At 45.3% G+C, this 18,396-nt stretch overlaps 2 protein-coding genes across 5 annotated transcripts in view; one reads left to right on the top strand and one right to left on the bottom strand.

Annotated features, from left to right (window-relative positions):
* The window catches only part of LOC135376519 (uncharacterized), a 30,641-nt gene extending 20,759 nt beyond the window's left edge, over positions 1 to 9,882 (top strand). For all 4 annotated transcript variants that reach the window (XM_064609034.1, XM_064609032.1, XM_064609031.1 and 1 more), the window contains one exon: positions 1,583 to 9,882. In XM_064609034.1, the coding sequence (XP_064465104.1) occupies positions 1,609 to 7,359 (5,751 nt within the window). In that variant the 5' untranslated portion in view covers positions 1,583 to 1,608 and the 3' untranslated portion in view covers positions 7,360 to 9,882. The remainder of the gene's footprint in view (positions 1 to 1,582) is intronic.
* A 6,950-nt stretch (positions 9,883 to 16,832) lies between these two features.
* On the bottom strand, positions 16,833 to 18,160 carry LOC135376520 (putative nuclease HARBI1). Its single transcript, XM_064609035.1, has 4 exons — positions 17,981 to 18,160; positions 17,772 to 17,914; positions 17,544 to 17,712; positions 16,833 to 17,480 (listed from the first exon to the last, which is right to left on the bottom strand). Exons 1-4 carry the CDS (start codon positions 18,158 to 18,160, stop codon positions 16,833 to 16,835), a joined length of 1,140 nt encoding a protein of 379 aa, XP_064465105.1.
* Positions 18,161 to 18,396: the final 236 nt, after the last annotated feature.

Here is an 18,396-nt window from a genome sequence, read left to right as displayed (position 1 = left end):
CACACAAAAAAATCGGAAATATGAAGCATTAAAACGGGAGCCCAAGAAACAAATTTAGCACCCCACCGGGTACATGTAACGTGGGTCAGTGTGGCCGTAATACCCTCTACTATAAAAAAAAAATTTCTCCCGTATACGAAAAAACAATCTCGAGATTTTTTATATGTTGTAGAGGAAGGCTCGTTCTATAAAACTGCCTTGGTTTCAGGCGTCTCTTCGGACCTCTTCATTGTGTGTTTTACGCTCGATTGTAGCGAATTTTGGAAAAATCGCGTACTTCCTCTTTTTTTCCTGCAATGACTACAGGAGTTATGTGTCTCGCGATTTTTCCTGTTGAAGTATTCCACGAGGCCTTGCCAGGGAGAAATATTCATTAAAATTTGATGGTTTGATTTTCCACAAAAAAATCGCGAAGTAGGAGGAAAATTGCGAAACTTCCGGCCTTTGTATACCCATTACAGCACGACATCCGGGATTTGAACGCTGTGTAAAGCATGGTTTCCTCTATACGCGAAAGGAACCGCACAGTTCTAGGCGCTTTGTATGAGCCGCAGTTGCCGTTCACGCCAGGCACCGTTTTCGCCAGCGTTGCGAACTTTGCTCGTGTCTAGCACCCGCCACATTGAGATTAGGGAAGAAATATGTTTCGTGATGTGTCGTTTTGCGCTATTAGGGACTTCTAAAAAGAAAATCGTAAAAATTCGCGACAGTTTTGTGAGGGCCGAGCAGGTCCGCTGGATCATTTCGCGTGGAATCGCCCAGCAGCGATGCAGCGACACAGAGACGCGGAGAGAGAGAAAGACCAACAGAGGGAGCGGACCGCGCACATACTCGAAAACTTCTGTTGCTTCACTTGTGTTCCGTCCTAGCATTGTTCTGAATTCATTAATCATTTGTACCGATCTTTTATCACAATATTATTGTTGCTTCACAATGCGTTTCAATCTTTGGTCGTCCATATTGGCTCCCTCGTGCTGTTCCCATGCCCCTATTTTTTCATTAAGAAATTCACGTTACATACATGGCATTCCATATCCACGAGACGTCCATGTGTATTTTTTCTCTTTATTCTGGTTCTGTGTTTTCCTGGCAATAAGTGTACTAATGCTTCATTGCTTCTTTGGATCTAGTGTACTCGCATTTGTCTACATCTTCGATGTCTACTTTTTGTCTACCTCTGTCTTCTTGCAAGGATATGATATTGTCCATGGCTATAAGGAAGCAGCAAACTTCCACCCAACTGTCTCCTGTTATGTGTCCGATGAAACAAACCTGTTCCCGTGAAATGACCGCCGTGGTCTCCAGAGTGAAATCAGGAAACGAGCAGAGGTATCGATAAACACTGAAAACTCAAAGGCACTAGACAGCAAACTAAAACACGGCAGCGACGACATATCATTGCCGCTTTTATTACGTAACGTGATCCCAGAGCAAAAAACAAGAGTCCCTGTAGCCACTGTTGCTTCGCGGCTTAAACACGGAAAAACGAGAGTCGCGGTCTAGATACATTACCGCGCTTAACCTGTTACTTGCATTTCAGTTAGTGTTGCTTACGTTCCTAAATTCCTCCTTAAAATTACAGGAATTTCTCGCTTCATCTCCAAAGGCATGGCTTCGACACCTGAATTTGATCTCAACATGGAAAGGTCGCCAAAGTGGGGAGGCGTCAGGAAGGAAATGCACGAAGCCATTGCGGCGGATGACGAGGCTCGTGTTCAAAAGTGCCTGGATGCTGCGCCTGCTTTGAAACTGTGGTTGGACCCTGTTAAAGAAAAATCAGCTCGTTACAGAGCTGTTAAAAAGAAAGCCATCCGTATACATGGCCTCTTAGTCTCGCGTGGATGTGGACTCAAGAACAAGAAAGAATCATCGTGTTACCAAGGTCTCACGCGCCTTGAACAAGCTGAAATACGACGGCAACGACATTACACCACAGAATGCGATGGCTCTTACATCGACTCTTTGAAAAGCAAATCAAGGCACGTCGGATGTGATGACTTCGAGGAGCGATTGGAGAAGATGTTCATGGAACTTTCAACCGACCAATTAAACGAGAAAATATTGAAAGTTGTTGCCACAGCACCGCATCTGGATATACGATTCGACTACAACAGTGAAAACGTTCAGGGGATCACGGGGTGCAGCGGCAGCCGCGTCCTCGGACTTGCTACCTGCGAAGAGCAAAGAATTTTTATCGGAGGTAGAGGAACGGAAGCCGAAGTCCTGGGCACGTTTATTCACGAATCTTGTCATATGGCACTTCATCTGGTGTATAAAAATGATAGCAAGCCATATTTCCGCGAAGATACAGAAATGAAACGGCGATACAGAGCCATTCTCGATGACATAAAACGAAGAGAAAACGATGTGGATCTCTTGATCCGACAAGCTTTTATCAAAAATGAAGAACAAGAAGCGATTGTTCGTATCCCACACATACTAACTCAATATGGCAGCGATCGTGGAAATACGGTTCTCGAAAAGGAGGTACCAGAACTACGAAAGTTCTTCGAGGATACTGTCATCCCTGACATGCAGAAATCCATTCAAAATGGAATCCCGTCGATAGATGCGACAATGATAGAAAAGGAAAACGCGAGACTCAACAAAGCTTTCAACATTGGCAAACTGAAAGTCAAATTCGAGAACCAACCGAAGAACAGTGTCTGGGAAAACGGGTTGCTTCACGTAGTTACGGGCCCAGAATTGAGGCTTCTCGAAATAATGGTTCACAACGCTGTGCAATCTGCGGGACTTCCGTACATGTTTTTTGATGCAAAACAGCTGGACCCCGCACTGAAGGATGTGTTACTAGACTACAAATATGCTTTTGTTCTTGTAACGGTCCATCCAAAGGAAGACGTCCGAAAGATGATTAAACATTTCAGTGAAGCATCCTGTGTCACTGGATCAAAAGTCATCTTGCTTGTGGAAGACAGTGGTAAAGACTACTTGGTGAAACAAGTGCAAGAAGATGCATTCTTTGGCGAGAGGCACAAAGTTCATAGGATCGACGAAGCAAGCTTTGCGCACGTCACATATATCTGCAAAAAAGGAGTTTTCGAAAATTCCCGCCTAAAACTTCAAGGCCAAGACCTTTCTAAGCTTTCGGACGCAACGACTATAGATGCCTTCTTACGTTGCGTAGACACTGCGGTTTTCCTAAAGCTATGCGAGTCGGGGAACATTGACCTGGGACCTCCTCTTCAAGAACTAGAAGAACGTGTTCAGAACTATTATGTGGAACGAGAGTGTAGAAGAGCCGTGAAAATTAACTTGAAGGAATGCAATCTAGATGACGACAGTGAGGCATTCGCTCTTCTGGGCTGTACACACAATCAGGTCGCAACACTTCTACCTACCGGTTGTAAGCCAAAAGCCAAGGAGGAATTAGAGAAGTTCGAGAAAGTCGTACTCATACGACAGTCAGGTGACTACGAAGCTCTACTGGAAAATGTTCATTTCGAAAACAAAATAGTGCACCTGCTAAAGTTCGACGAATCTTGTACTAGGCTCTTGTGGACCACATCAAATGGGCGTCTTAGTCACCTTCCAATGACGGGAAGTGAGAGTTACAACGAGGACGCCTTGTTGAACGTAAACGAGAAGGTTGTCATAGTCTCTGGTGCACCAGGTATGGGAAAGAGTACTCTAGCAAAGCGCTTGTGCACAGAAGTAAAAAATCGAGATACGAAGCGGTGGGTGATGTACGTCGACCTTCCTCAGAGAATGGCATCTGTTAAGACAGCGTCGCCGAGTCAAGCGGATATGTGCAGGTATCTAGCGGATCTATGCCAAGTACAAAAAGATGGTCTGGAGTTCGCTTTGTTCCAGGAAAGTTTGAACGTCGGAAGCCCTTTCAAGATTGCCGTCATCTTCGATGCCTTCGATGAAGTGAACGAGGAATGCCGCAAGTGCGTCTCGGAGCTTACATCGTTTCTATCTGAAAAGAAAGCTTGCAAGATATATATGTTTACTCGCACTGTATTTAAGTCCCATGCACAAGATGCTTTCCACACGGTGTCATATGAACTCCTTCCTTTTTCAGACGAAAATCAGGAGGAGTTCATTAGAAAATATGAGGGAACAGCTCATTCAACCAATGAAAATACTGGAGTCTCCAAGCTGTTCCAGCGACTGCACACGAACTTGAAGGAGACAAACAAGACAATCCTGGAAACCCCTCTCCTGCTTCGTATGATCTTTGAAATGAAGAATGGGGAAATTGCAGAGTCTGATGATTACTCTTCGTTACTTAAACGTGCAAACATATCAGCCGATAAGAATAAGAACTTATATATTGTACACGTGTACAAGTTGTTTGTGTGGTACAAGAACCTTGTATTCAGAATTGAAAAAAGAAAAGAAAATCTCCGCCTACACGCCGTACAAGAGGAGAATGATTCCGCAGCGCTTCAGTTTTACGAAAACCATAAACTCCTCGCTATGAAGTGTATATTCCCTCAGGAAACCTTGAAATACTTATTGAACAAAGACGAATTAGAGAATTTAGAGCCCGAAGGACGTTTAATGAAGGACGCAGCTAATAATTGTCTCAAAGACGGATTTCTGAATGGTCTGAACAACGGAATTCCAGAGTTCGTTCATAAGACATTCGCTGAATTCTTTGCAGCCGATTACTTACTGAAAAAAGCGAAAGTAACAGAAAATTTAGACCTGAGGGATGTCATTGTCAATCTGTACCGTGAAGAAGAATACAGCGGTGTAATGCTGTTGTTCGACGCACTGGCATCGGAGTCCTTTCCCCTTCACTCTGCTGTGATGAACAATGATGCTTCATATTTTGAGCAACGCGTTATACAAAGAGAGGATATGTTGAAAGTCGATGAGCTCGAAAGGACGCCATTGCACTTAGGAGCCCTGCATTCTAATGAAGCAACATTGAAGAAGCTTCCGATGGATGATGAGCTAATCAAGAAGGATTTGTTTCAAATGTCACCGTTTGGGTACGCAGAGCTGCAGTCTCCATGGGACGCAAAATACGCTGGAGAGTGGATGGAATGCTTGCGGACTGAGTCTTCGGCTGCGGGAGACAGACTCAACGTGTTATGCACTCGATGCAGTGAGGAAGCAGTGAAACGTTCTACCAAAAATCTACGCACATGTGAAACCTTGGAGCAAAAGAGACATTTTCTTGAACGAGCAATATTCACGGCTGTGAGACATGACCTACGAGGCGTTTTAGACGTGTATCTGAGCTATGTGTCCCAGAAAGAGAGTACCGTAATTCTAGACAGAGACACCCTGGACCAATTAGGATCACGCAACGAACGAAGCTTGAGATGTTCTGCAGAGTCTTCGGTAATTGGAAACCTTGACAGTTTTACAGGCAGTGGCAATAGAACTGTCCTTTTTTACGCAAAGTCTGAGACTGTTTGTAAAATGCTCCTTCCTTACTGCGATATGGGAATTCTTGATTATGATAGAAACACAATGTTGCACATTAGTGCGAATGAAGGAAATCTGGAGACAACACAGTTTTACCTCGCACATTTATCCGTTAACAATAGAAATGGACTCTCTCAAACTCCTTTGCACTTGAGTGAAGATGCAGAGATTGTGAAGCTACTTCTTCCTCTTTATCCCTCAGTGAATGTTCTCGATTGTCATGAAGAAACTCCGATAGATATATGTGCAAAGAGAGATGATTTGGAGGCCATGAAGTTGTTACTCCTTCGCACTCGGACATATGACGCATATCCTATGAGGTCGGAAACAACGCTTCATGTGGCTTCTGCCTCTCTTTCCCTTAAAGCTGTGACGTTTCTTCTACCTCACACAAATGTGCATATGCTTAACTACAGAGGAGAAACGTGCTTAGACGTTGCTTGTGTGATCAATTGGATATATCCGTTGAAATCGGTGTCCAACGTTAGGAGGCGTCTCATCCCACACTCGATCGTAAACTCACCTGAAACGTTCGGCTCATCACCGTTGTACGTCTGGGCGAAAGAAGCTGGAGCGAAAGTGATGCCAACTCTATGGCCTTATTTGCGACACAGTGACCCTAGGCATGCACAGAGGATCAGCAGAAGCTATGTGTATGTGGACGTGCATTGGAATTTCCAAAAAGAAATTTATTGTCTGAAACTTCTCTTCCTCCATTTAGATGACATCGCTGATGATCGTTATAGCCGTAAAGTGCTACATGATGTGGCCAAGAAGAAGCTACGTAAGATAAAAAAAAGAAATTATATTAATTACATGAAGATGTTACTGCCGCATTTAAATCTCAGTGAGCAGGATTATGTAAAATGTAGCGCAGCAAATAATGCCATTGTTACCTTATATCGGAGATGGTCGCACATGAATAACACCGATGATCTCCACATTGACGATGTCAACGCGGAAATGGTCGATCACGGTGGCAATATGAAGTTGCTAATAGAAGCAGAGGAAGGAAATGTGGAAGCTGTTAAGATTCACCTCTCCCCTTCATCCGTGTGGTTAACAGATAAAGAAGGGAATACTGCATTGCACTTGAGCGCGTCGAAGGGACACACAAATGTGGTGAAGCTTCTCACTCCTTTTTATACATCAGTGGACGTGATCAATATGCGTCGAGAGACACCCATGCATGTGTGCGCCTCATATAGACACATGGACGTTGTGAAGTTATTATTACTCCGCTCTAGAATGAGTTCCCGTGACAAGCATGGACGGACACCTCTTCACTTGGCCTGTGAAAGTGGTGCCGTTGACATCGTGAACTTCCTTCTTCCGCACTCATTCCCTAATATGCGCGACAGGTTGGGTTACACGTGCGGCGCTTTTTCCGCTGCAAAAAGGAAAATGAATGTTCTGAGATGCCTCATCCCACACTCTCTTATGAGCTGTCCTGATTGGACAGGTGATTCACTAAAGCGAATGCGTTCAAAAGATTATATGAGAGAAGAGGTGGTGACATTATTGCCATATTCTTGTGATTATGACGCTGAGAATTTGTTGAAGCCTCGCCTGGCATTGTTGGAGTCCGATATCAGTAAGATAAGTACGTCTTTTGTGAAACTGATGGTTCTCCACTCGAATGTCACGGCACTAGATGCGTGTTTCCGTAAAACACCCAACCGCATTCAAATGTTTTATGTAGGAAGTGATCCAACCCTGCTTCCAAAACAGACTGAGAGATCACTACTCCTGAATTATATTTATCGCTGGCTTCCAATCCTGCGTCCAAAAGAGACTAAGAGATCACTATTCCTGAATTATATTTCTCTCTTGCTTCCGCACGCAAGTATTTCTGCTAAGCAGGATGAAGGCAAGAAACTGTTACAAAAAGCCCTCCAAATTAGTCAAGATCCCGGATTGATTAGCGTGCTTCAGAAATGGCTCGCATGAGTGACATTCATTCATGATGCTGACAATTGTTTGCATCGAGTGGTACCGAGCTGTCAGTGGACATGAGCTCTGCAGATGGTATCGCAGTTTTAATAGAGCTTTCAACAGCAGTATACTTAGTCCTTGCCTTCTTCTGGGAAAGCACAAATATTCAGCCAGAGTCAAAAATAAAACAAAAAATCACTTTTGTGATGGCCGTGGCTAACGCAATTTTTTCTTCTTCTTGTTCCTTATGTTACAAAGCACTGTTCCGTTGTAGATTCATAAGGTGATTTGAAAATGTGTAAAAAATGTGTTTATTCCTGATGTGCTTGTTATATGATTGACTACATTATACCACAGCATGAGAATACGGCTGCGTGTGATTATGTTTATATGGTGCGTCTCACCTCTAGTCGATGTAACTGAAATAACCGCGATTAAGCACCACGTTCTTAAAAAAAGTTGGTCAGTGTTATACCTTTTAGAGTGGTAATGGCTTGTCACCAATGTTAGTCGAAAGATGTGTGAAGTTGAATCTATACAGCAGGGTGGTACGCTTCCACACTAAATATATATGCTTCCTAACTTTACCCGCCTTGGTGTCAAATGTATATTCCCAAATGCCAAATGTAAATGAAATAGTGTTTTTTTGCAAATTGGAGAAGGCTCAATTCAAATTATTTTGGAAGTCTCACTTCGCTGCAGAATTGTGTAAAATAACTATTGTCCAGCGAAACACATGTGCGAGATACTCGTACTTTTATTACGACCGAATAAATGTACAGGTTCCAAACTGCTTTGCAGTTATCATTACAGATTACAGTGTAGTTACAGATTACGGAACATATTAGTTTGAGGTAATCAAGATTGTGTAAAAGAACCGCGACTGATCCAAAAATACCCGTCAGAAATTGGATTTGTGTTCGTGTGATGAAAGGATTGCATGCAGTTGTCCTTGGAAATAATATGTCCACTTAGATGTCATCAAGAGATCCAGGAGGGAAGAGAATTCAGTAAAGAAATATAAAGGGAAATGTCCCAAGAGGAGAGCCGCCCATATTTCGAACAGAGACTGTTAATCAAGCCAATGAAGAGCAATAAGTGGCGTTATCTTGGCTCAAAACAAGTAAGGCGCGTCATGTTAGAAAATGACCAGCATGTCATTGTTATTGAGGTTTGAAGCAATGTCGCCCATAAAATTACTTTCTCGAATTGCTTAGTGAACGATGATGCTTCGCTGGCGTTACATTGGTCTACAACCAAAACAAACTGTCAATATAGCCAGTTTTCAACCACTGCTTGTAATTTAATATTCCCAAAACACGTTAGAAAAACCGGAATACTATTGCTAAAATTTAACTTGTGGTCCCACGAAGTATTCTGGCAACAACTATTTCTTAACTTTTTGGTCGATATGTTCTCAGTGATGGGTTGTTCTGTAGGACTACCCGAATCCAAGACCGAGCGAGATCCTACTATCTCACCACCGCGTGCCACCCATGGCAGAGTTTCAGTATCTACACAGATAAGTATAAGAAAATTGCTGAAAGAAAAATGCATTGTACTGTGATGCCTTCCCGTTGTCGTGCTGCCATTCAAACCAATTAAAACTAGACCCGAGTGGCAGATACTATAGCTACAGGGCATTCGTATTCTTCATTGGCTCACCACGGGCTTGCAACATTGGACCAATATTGGCAGTTTCATTGGCGTATTTTCCAGACCTTTGTTGCACGGCCTATATACTGGACCAACGTAACTTATATAGGCTGCCGATTTTGGACCGATATGGGACCAATGATGGCGTGCTGTTTGTATTCTTATGTTTACAGTTACGAAATAAATCTTCGAAGGCATGTTGCGCTTGCACCACATCACGTAAAACTGCTTTCATATCGTGCATTCGTGTGGCCCTAACTCGAATACGCATCGGCCATATGGGATCCCCATTAAGAGTACTTAATTCAAGCATTAGAGCCAGTTCAAAACAGGGCGATGCGCTTCATTACATCTAACTATTCCAGGGACACGTGTAAGGAAAAACCTTGACGTTGATCTTCTCTCGTCAAGACGGTTGATAGCCAGGCTGTGCCTCTTTCATAAATTTCACAATACAAACGCTCTCGATCGTGTCCTAGTCTCTGCTAACTAAATTTCATCTCGTCTGAACAGTATTCATATGATTAAGCTTCCCCATTGTAATATCACTTCCTTTCTAAGATCATTCTTTCATAAAACAACTGGCGACTGGAATCTTCAGGCTGAACACGTTGCATGTACACAGGGCCATTCAGGTTTTAAGGCTGTCCTCTTCCAAACCACATCTTCAGATTCATACATGTTCTTCCCATGGTACATCTGGTCTTCTTCCCTTGTCAGCTTGATATTTCTTATTTACCTTTCTTTTGTACTTTTTGTAATACTTTTGTTGTGTGTTTCTATGATACTTTTTCTTGTGTGCTACTCACCAGTCTGTTATGCAATACCCTCTGGGGGTCTTTAACGTACTTAAAGATTTCAAATAAAGTCACTTAGATCTGCTTCAGTTACATACAGTGTGATTGGAACGAAGTCTTGTTGAAAACAACTCTCAAAATGTTTATTGTAGCACTCGTAGTGTTGATCGTCGCAATTGCGAGTGCATCTGATGCGCGTTTGAAATAAGCACTAGTATTTTCTCGGTGTTTTCACGAGTAAGCTCAAACCGGTTGAGTGCCAACATACTCCTTCAAAGCAGCAGAAGGTAGCTTGCGCGGTAGCAATCGTCTAACGAACGACAAAATGACGTCTGAGGCTGGCCGACGGAGGAAATGGCCAGTCAAAAGGCGAGAGCAATATGCTTCTCGCGACCAGCGCTCAACAGATTGTGCTGCCGCAAACTGGTCCCAGAAACGTAATCTCAGAGAGGCTAGACTCCGTAGCACGTCCCGTATCGCATGACCGTTGTCTGGGCCTCGTGACCCAGGATGGCGCAAAATAGACAGCACTTGCCGGAGGTGCACAAATTCCTCCCGGCTCTCCCTTGTACACCTAGCTCTCCACTGGCGAAAAAGACTCGCGGCTCCTAATTTGGTCTCTTCCCACCATTCCGGTGAGACTAAGACGTCAGCACAGCGATCAACAAGGTACGCTTCGACATCGTTACGAATTTCTGTGTCTCGCAGTAGCTCGGCACATAAGCCTCCAGCAGCCTGATCCGGAGCGAGAACCTCGCAACCCGGTGAGCAAGAGACGCACACAGTCATGGTCGGAAAGATCTCCAGAGGGAAGCACATCACATTTCAAAACATGGCTACTCAAACAAGGAGAAACGTACAACCGGTCGAGTCGGCTATGTGCACCCTGAGCATTGCACCACGCGTACAGGTAAACTCCGGGATTTATGTGCGAAAATGCATCTGTAAGCCCTAGCCCGCTAACTAATTGCAACAGGCCCTGGTGTACGGTCTTGCTTCCACTCCCACCACCGTCAATAGTGCAGTTAAAGTCCCCCGCAACCACAAGGTTTGAGTTACCCATCATGAAATAATCGAGGACCCTTTCACCGTGGCGGACCGGAGCGTACAAGTTCACGATTCTGAGAACCGTGCCCTCCAGGTCCAGTTCAACGGAAATAACGCGACCATGCCAATCGCGATCAAACCACTTTACCAAACTGTGATAACATGGAAAAATTATAATGCCTACTCCTGACCGACGAGGTGAGCCATGACTACAAAAGACCTTAACGTGATGGGTCGCCTCTAAATTCCTGACAGCTTTTGCTGAAAGAAAATGAGTTTCCTGCAACAAAAGAATATCAATGGAATGACTAGAAGCCCACTGTAATACAGAAAACTGCTTTGTACAGCGAGCAAACCCCCTACAACTCAGCGCAGCCACAGAAAGTGCCATAATTTGAAATAATGCCCTCACAAAAACTACCATTACACTGCTTCCTCTGGCACAACAGCTGAGTCGATGTCGCCATCATTTTGACCCGGGATATATATGTATTGGCATCATCGTGGAAGACCAGCCACATTGGCTTGCTCCCTTTAACGCAACAAACGCACTAGTCTACAACCATCGCAACGCCAACACCCGAAGACGAGCTCACGGCAGGTCTGGGATTCACCCGGGATAGCTAGAGTCACTAAATAAGCTACGCTTATTTAAGCGTAGCTTATTTAGTGACTCTAGGGATAGCGGGTTTGTGTGTGTGGGGGGGGGGATTTCGTCGTATTGCCAACTGTAGGATGCGACAAGCGAAAGCTTGCCCACATCACACTTCAAAAATACTACTGCCCTCGCCCTTTTTTCTGCGAATTTACTGCGAATATCGCTGTAAGGACGGAGTTGCAGACTGACCACGGCTCCATATAATCACTGGTAGTTATCCAAATTTGCCGGTGTCACATAAGCTTTCAGTAGGAAAGTGTTCGCCACTCCTAAATTCCCTCGATCGCTCGCTCTTTGCGATCGAGGGACTTCAGCCACTCCTAGGGAGCCTCCATACGCGTCCCCTTTTCAGGGAGGCGACCACTCCGTCGTCTGCGCCGGCATCTTGACTCCCACATCGCATTGGGCGTCAGCGGCGGGGTTGCGTTTTTCTCGATTTTTCGCGACAGGAAGGGTGTAAAAGCAGAATGAAGGATACCGGCAGCGAAACTGTCATATATGCTAGTAGAGCTGGTCATGGGTTGTAAAATATGTTGTTAATGCTTTGTAACGTTGTCTAAATTCATCACTGCACCTGCACATGCAGTCGTGTCTCGACCAACGATTTACAATAGTAAACATGGGAATGTGTATAGACAACAGAAATATGTTAATTGCAAGCAGATTTTATTACAACATCTCATTCAATAAAATAGAATAGAAATAGAAAAAAAATGGAAATTAGGTCGCACTGGTGCCGTTTTGCTTGAAGACAACTTTGTCTCACCGACATGTGCTCCTGTCGCAAGTGCACCCTCAATCGCAGTTGTACAAATTTGTCCACGATTACATGATATCGTTCTTCTTTGTGTTGGTCACAAGTCGGATTATTGTCCACGTTATTATGAATAAAAGTCGACACAATCTTGAAAGGTGAGTTGCATCGCATAAATGCGTTTCGAAGCAGATATCACCCTGAATGCCTCTTCACATTGTACGAAGAAATGTGCTACGCTGCCCGAAATATATCGAAGATCCATTGCACCACGTACGTGTTCACGAAGCTCCATGAGCTTGTTGTGGCTTTCCGGAGACTTAACGTAATTTAATTTAATTTAACGTAAATGACCACTAAGCAACAGGAATACATGGTACACACTGCACGCTGCAAAGGTGCTTGCTTACCTCGCACATGTACGAGCTCCTTGTTGGTTCCCGTTCTGCTCTCTTCACTTGCGCGAGCCAAACATCTTTCCGCTTTTTTGATGCTGGGAAGCGATACAAACGCGCACCTTTCCGAGAGTGGTTGGCACACTTGGGCACACAACACCCTGGAATTTTGCTGCACGACGACAATTCACCTTCTCAAACTACATGAGTAAGAAACAGAGACATTACCTCTACGCCGACTCCCCCAATACGCCAAACAATTTCTCTCACCGTTGCTTGTGCACGCAATCGAATTAAACTTAGACATCTCACCCTTCATTTCGACTCACAGGCGAACAAGGCTCTCGAATGTGTAGAAGCTCGCGAGAACACCAATATACAGTGTCTGTTCCCTGTTTGGAAGTGAATGCAACCTCATATGCTCTGGTCTCCCTTCAAATCCACGTATTGATCTTTCGCCTTTGGGCCATGATCTTTCGCGGTGGAGGGAGGCGAAAGGGAGCCGGTCCTTCATATTTGGAGAAGGGCCCCTTGATAACGCGGTCCGCCCCTGGGTGGGCCGTGTCTTTGAACGATAACCGATAACAAGGTCGTCGGGGAAGTACCGCTTGCGGTGCTGTTCCGGGAAGATCTTTTCCTGGTGGTGGTGGTGGTGGTGGTGATAGGGCTTGATAGGGTGGTGTGGGCAACGTCACGACTCACGCCCTGGGGGAATGTGCGTCCTGGGCCGACTTCTAAGGGAACTGTGCCGATCTTTTCCTGATCTTTCCAAAGCTTTCAGGCTGAGTGGTCCAATCTCTTGTCGGTGTTGCTTCTTCTTCTTTCTTTTCGTTTCTATTTTTGCTTTTTGAAACACCGCGCTGATTTTCTCTCATGTGAAGCAAAGCGGACCAACAGAGAGTAAAAGACCGGCAACGGTTGCTGATGTTAAGAAAATGGCGGAAACACGCTTTATATTTTACTACAAAGTGTATACTGACTTCTGACAAATAAAAAAGTAACACTCGCTCGAGATACACGCTACATCCCAGAAAGCTCCTGTTTACGTCCGTATCTCCTGGTTATGTCCGCAAAGTGGACGTTCGTAGGAAGTTCGAAGCCCGGCCAAGTGGATCTCCGTAGTACATCCGCTGGAGGAATTTCATTATTCTGCGGATATCCGTATCTCCGTGAAAGTATATTCGATGGACATCCCTAGGACAGAATTTTCTGACTGGGGCTAAGGTACAGAAGACATGCAATCACTTGCGTGTACATATGCAGGATGGCCGCTCGAACGTCAAAATGCACAGCAGGCAATGGTCAGCGCGTAGCAAGTTGGGAGTCAAAATTTGCGCTTCGCGCGAGGGCGAGGAGGAAAGGTGGCTTTGGCACGGTTAAAGGGTGTCTCCTCCCTGAAAAGCGGAGAGGCCGCAGCAACACATGGAGGCTCAATAGCCACTCCAGACGCTTAGAGCCACGCAGCGGTGACGACGACGACGATTTAGTTTTAAAACCATAGAGTTAATATAGGAAGACTCTAGAGAACGTACTTGGCGTGCCGTCAATGGTATTCTCCTAGCCCCGAGCGTGACCTCCTGGGCGCAGCCATCCGTTGGTCATGGACAGTGTTAGTGGACGAATTTCTACCCCCTAAGTACTGCGTGAGCTGCTTCATTTGTTGCCAACCCTGTGTAGTCACGTGGAATAACAAACTGGGAAACAAGCCGATGGAGGGAACGACGTCCAGCGTAGGAAGCGGGGCAACCCGTGTAATTGCGTTGAGTTTGTACGAACCTTCGGAATACTTGCAGGATTCAGTAGTGCTATACTGGAATCGCAAGGTCAACGTTGTCATATCAAACGTGAATCATATTTTATCTATGCGACACCGCCATCCCTTTGCTTTCGACTAACACATATGAAGATGTTTACCACCTATGACGTCTTGAAGTGGCGTTTGTATGCTTTGCGTGCGAAATCAATAAATCGTTATCCATCGTGACAAATGTAGGCATGTATTTCAGAAGACAACAATAATCCAAAGATGAATACACACAGTAAACAGTCATCTGCATGCTGCTCTGTGAACCAACGGGAACCGGAAATGGCAAAAACGAAACCACCCGCCAGTGCTCTGGTCTGTCGAGTTTCGCGATAACAATGTGACGAACGAACGACAGCACACAAGCGAGTGATGTAGTCGGAAAATATTCACTGGTTATTTGTTTAACAAACACATAGGAGATACAAGTGATGAATTTAGGAAAAGGAACACGTCAAGTTTAGCGGAGTGAAGAAGCCAACAGTAGGCAACGTCTTCCATGACCAATGGAGGGCTGCTGCCTTCTGGTCACGCTTTTTTTATTTTTTTGAGCGAGTCCAACCCACATGTTTAAAACTGAAATAAATATCGACGATGGTGATATCACATTGCAATGGCTCATTATCAGTCAACTGCTGAACTATTGATACTGTGAAGCGGTTAATTATGTAGACAACCAGTTTAACTCCGCTTCCCAGTAAAATGGCGTAAAAGTCTACTATATGCAATTAAGGAAAGGGTAATGATATCACGATACAATCAACAGTTAAGACGTTAACGGACGCCTCTAATGGCGATTTCGGGTGATGCATTCCGAGAACACCCCAGTCGGTATCGCGTTCCGCACAGGAGCCGCTCTGGGGCAGTCATCACCTGAATTCACAAGGCGCTCTTGCCGCCAGAGGCGCTACGTAATGCGTGCTCTTGTTCCCTCTCTCCGTAAACTTTCTTCGCGTCTCCGCGCGTTTTCCAATTTTCACAACTTTCATGGCCACGAACATCTTCATCTGTAGACAACAAAAGGACATAAGGAATGGCGCAACGGGTTGTGGTAACGCCTGAGGTGTACAACATGTTAATGTCGCTTACTCAAAACAATGCAGGTACGTAGACGTCCGTCTCACGTAAGGAGGGTTCCCAAGAAGCGAAACCATGTGCTGCTGGCGCTGTTCTCCTACGAACAGCCCTATCAGCCCTTTGTGGGCATTATTATTTCTGTTTTTCTTCCTCTAGTGGCTGAGCCCCCCACAGAACTTAGCTCTAGAGTAACGGCTGCGCTGAACATCCAAGAAGGTTGAAAACGAAACTACAAAATATTGTTTGCATTTTAAGCTCGTGACACCCAAGAAGAGGAGCCATCATGCAGCCGCAGCAGCTCAAGCAAAAGCCGTGCAGGTATGTAGCAAATGGCGTGCTAAGCCCGCTGTCGTAAGCAGCAGACAAGCAATGTGGCGGTTCAAGGATCACAATTAACACGAAAAGCATCGTTAACCCTCCTAATGAGACCGCGTCAGTATTTGCAATGGAGAACCATGTGGAAGTTTCATGCTATTGGGCATACAGCTCGAAGAGTGACAAGAAATTTGATCTCTTTTCCAGTTTGCACCTGGACACCTGGCGAGACAAAACTACTCCTTTACTTGATACCTACCGATGCTCGGCCCGCAAAAAAGTTCTCAAACCAGAAGAAACTATTCCAGCACATAGCAAAAGACTTGAAAACTCATCTGAACTCTGACAAAACCATGGAGCAGTGTGAAAACCGATACAAGACTATCAAAAAGAGGAAAAAGAAAGCCATAGACAACAATACCACATCTGGGAGTACAAGGCAAACAGTTCCATTTGAAGAAGAGATGGACGCATTGAGAGTCATCGACGATAGCATCCAGCCGGAGGTCATTTGGAACGTACAGAAAGTGCTGAGGAAAAGGGTCCCAGAAGTACTTCCGACAGCACAGGCTACACAGCAGGATCATATGGATGACCCTGCTGAAGGACAAGCAGGCCCACCGAACGAAGCACAGGGTAGTGGCTCAATAAATCAAGTGCAGCGCAAGAAACGTCCTCCACAGCCCAACAGAGCACGACTGCAGGAGCTAAAGATGTTTTTTGAGAAGATTGACGAGATTCAGAAAAAGCGAGAGGAAAGGGAAACCAGGAGAGAGGAAAACAGAGCAAAACTCGAAGAGGAGCGTGAAGCCAAGCGCATGGCAAGGCATGCAGAGCTTGTAAAGCTCCACAAAACTAATGCTAACTTGTTGCGACGAATACTAGGAGAACAAGATGAACCAACAGACTCATTTATTTGAAATCTGGTCAATAAATACAGTGACTATTTGTGTTAACCTGTACAAAGTTGCAGGTTTGCATTATGCTATAGCATCAACTGTGAAGTCAAGCTCGACCTTTTCTGCTCCCCCAGAACACGCAGTGCAGTGTCACGCACATTTGTCTCTACATATGTGTCCGCCTCATTGTCACTGTGTGTATTGTCTTCCTTGTCCAAAATGTCTCCTTCATCTATACAAATATTGTGGAGCACACAACATGAAGTAATAAGCCTGCAAACTTTCTCCACAGTAAAGAACTCGACACCTTTAAGTTGACGGAAGCGTTGCTTGAGAATGCCGAAAGTGTTCTCGATCAACACTCGGGTGCTACTATGCACGAAGTTGAACTGCACTTGTTGTTCCGACAGGTTACCGTAGTCTTTATAAGGGGTAATAAGGTATTCCCGTAGTGGGTATGCGGCATCTCCAAGCAAATGGTACCTGTTCTGTTCACAAACCGAAGGAAGTCTTCTGGAAATATCAGACAGGTCAAACACCCTTGCGTCGTGTATTTTGCTTGGGTACCCCGATGAAATGTCCAGAAAGCGGCGACTGTTGTCGCACACTCCCTGCAATGTCACAGTTGGCATGTCATGTCTGTTCACGTACGCAGATGGTATCTTGTGTGCAGGACAACGTATGGATATGTAGCAGCCGTCGATGCACCCGATTACGCCTGGCATACCAGACACCTGGTGGAACAAATTGAAGCGTGTTAGCAGCGAGACATCGTGCTAAAGCTCTGAATATACTACCTCCTTGAACTTTTCAGCAAGGTCCTGCAGGTCGGCAGGAAATTGAATGACGCGAGGGGCACTGGCACACAAATAGCTCATCACACGTTCAAAAACCGCCTCCACCGTAGCTCCCGACATATTGAAGCGATCGCCAACAGCACGTATTGTTGTTTTGTTGGCAGCGTACCTGGATGTTGACATGATGGTAATCAACCAGCCCGCACCAGAATGAGCCGTACAGCCTACCAGATGAAAGCAAGGACCTGTTCTTCTGGGCTCTTGCGTGGTGCGCCACCGAGCCCTTCTTGTGCGGTGCTCCATTCTGACTCCGCGAAACCAGCAATTACGTTGTAGCAGATGTCCCTTCGCAGGCGAAAGTGCTGGCGGAACTGGATAGTAAAACCAGTAAAGCAATATTAACACCTAAGCATACCTGTATCATAGAAAAAAATTACCTCCTCATCGCTGTAATTACGCACAACATCGCTCACGTAGTTCGCAATGCGTGTTCTTGATTCTGGCAGACCAAATACCTGGAGCAGAGCTTCGGAGAAGCAGATCACGTCGTCCTCTTCATCGTTCAGAAGATCGGAGTCATCTGAACTTTCGTCGAAACTGCTTTCTTGATAGTCCATGCTATCAGAAACGAACGCAGCAAAGTTTTCGTACTGGGCGAAGGCAGCGAAGGTACAAGCGCAGAGGCGCAGACGCTAGTTGTTTGTGCGCCGCCTGCGCGTGACCCGTACGCGCATGCTCGGTATGAGAGGACGGAAGACGAGAGTTGAGGGCAGTTTTGGCTCGGCCTCTCGCAGCAAGAGCCAAAAATGTGCTCTTGGGGCGACCGAACTGCTCCGAAGTGCATCATCCGAAC

This window comes from Ornithodoros turicata, unplaced genomic scaffold (assembly GCF_037126465.1).
Source record: "Ornithodoros turicata isolate Travis unplaced genomic scaffold, ASM3712646v1 ctg00001142.1, whole genome shotgun sequence".
In the NCBI taxonomy this organism is placed as follows: Eukaryota; Metazoa; Arthropoda; class Arachnida; order Ixodida; family Argasidae; genus Ornithodoros; species Ornithodoros turicata.
Note: the sequence above shows the minus strand (reverse complement) of the source record. Positions and strands in the feature narration are given on the sequence as shown.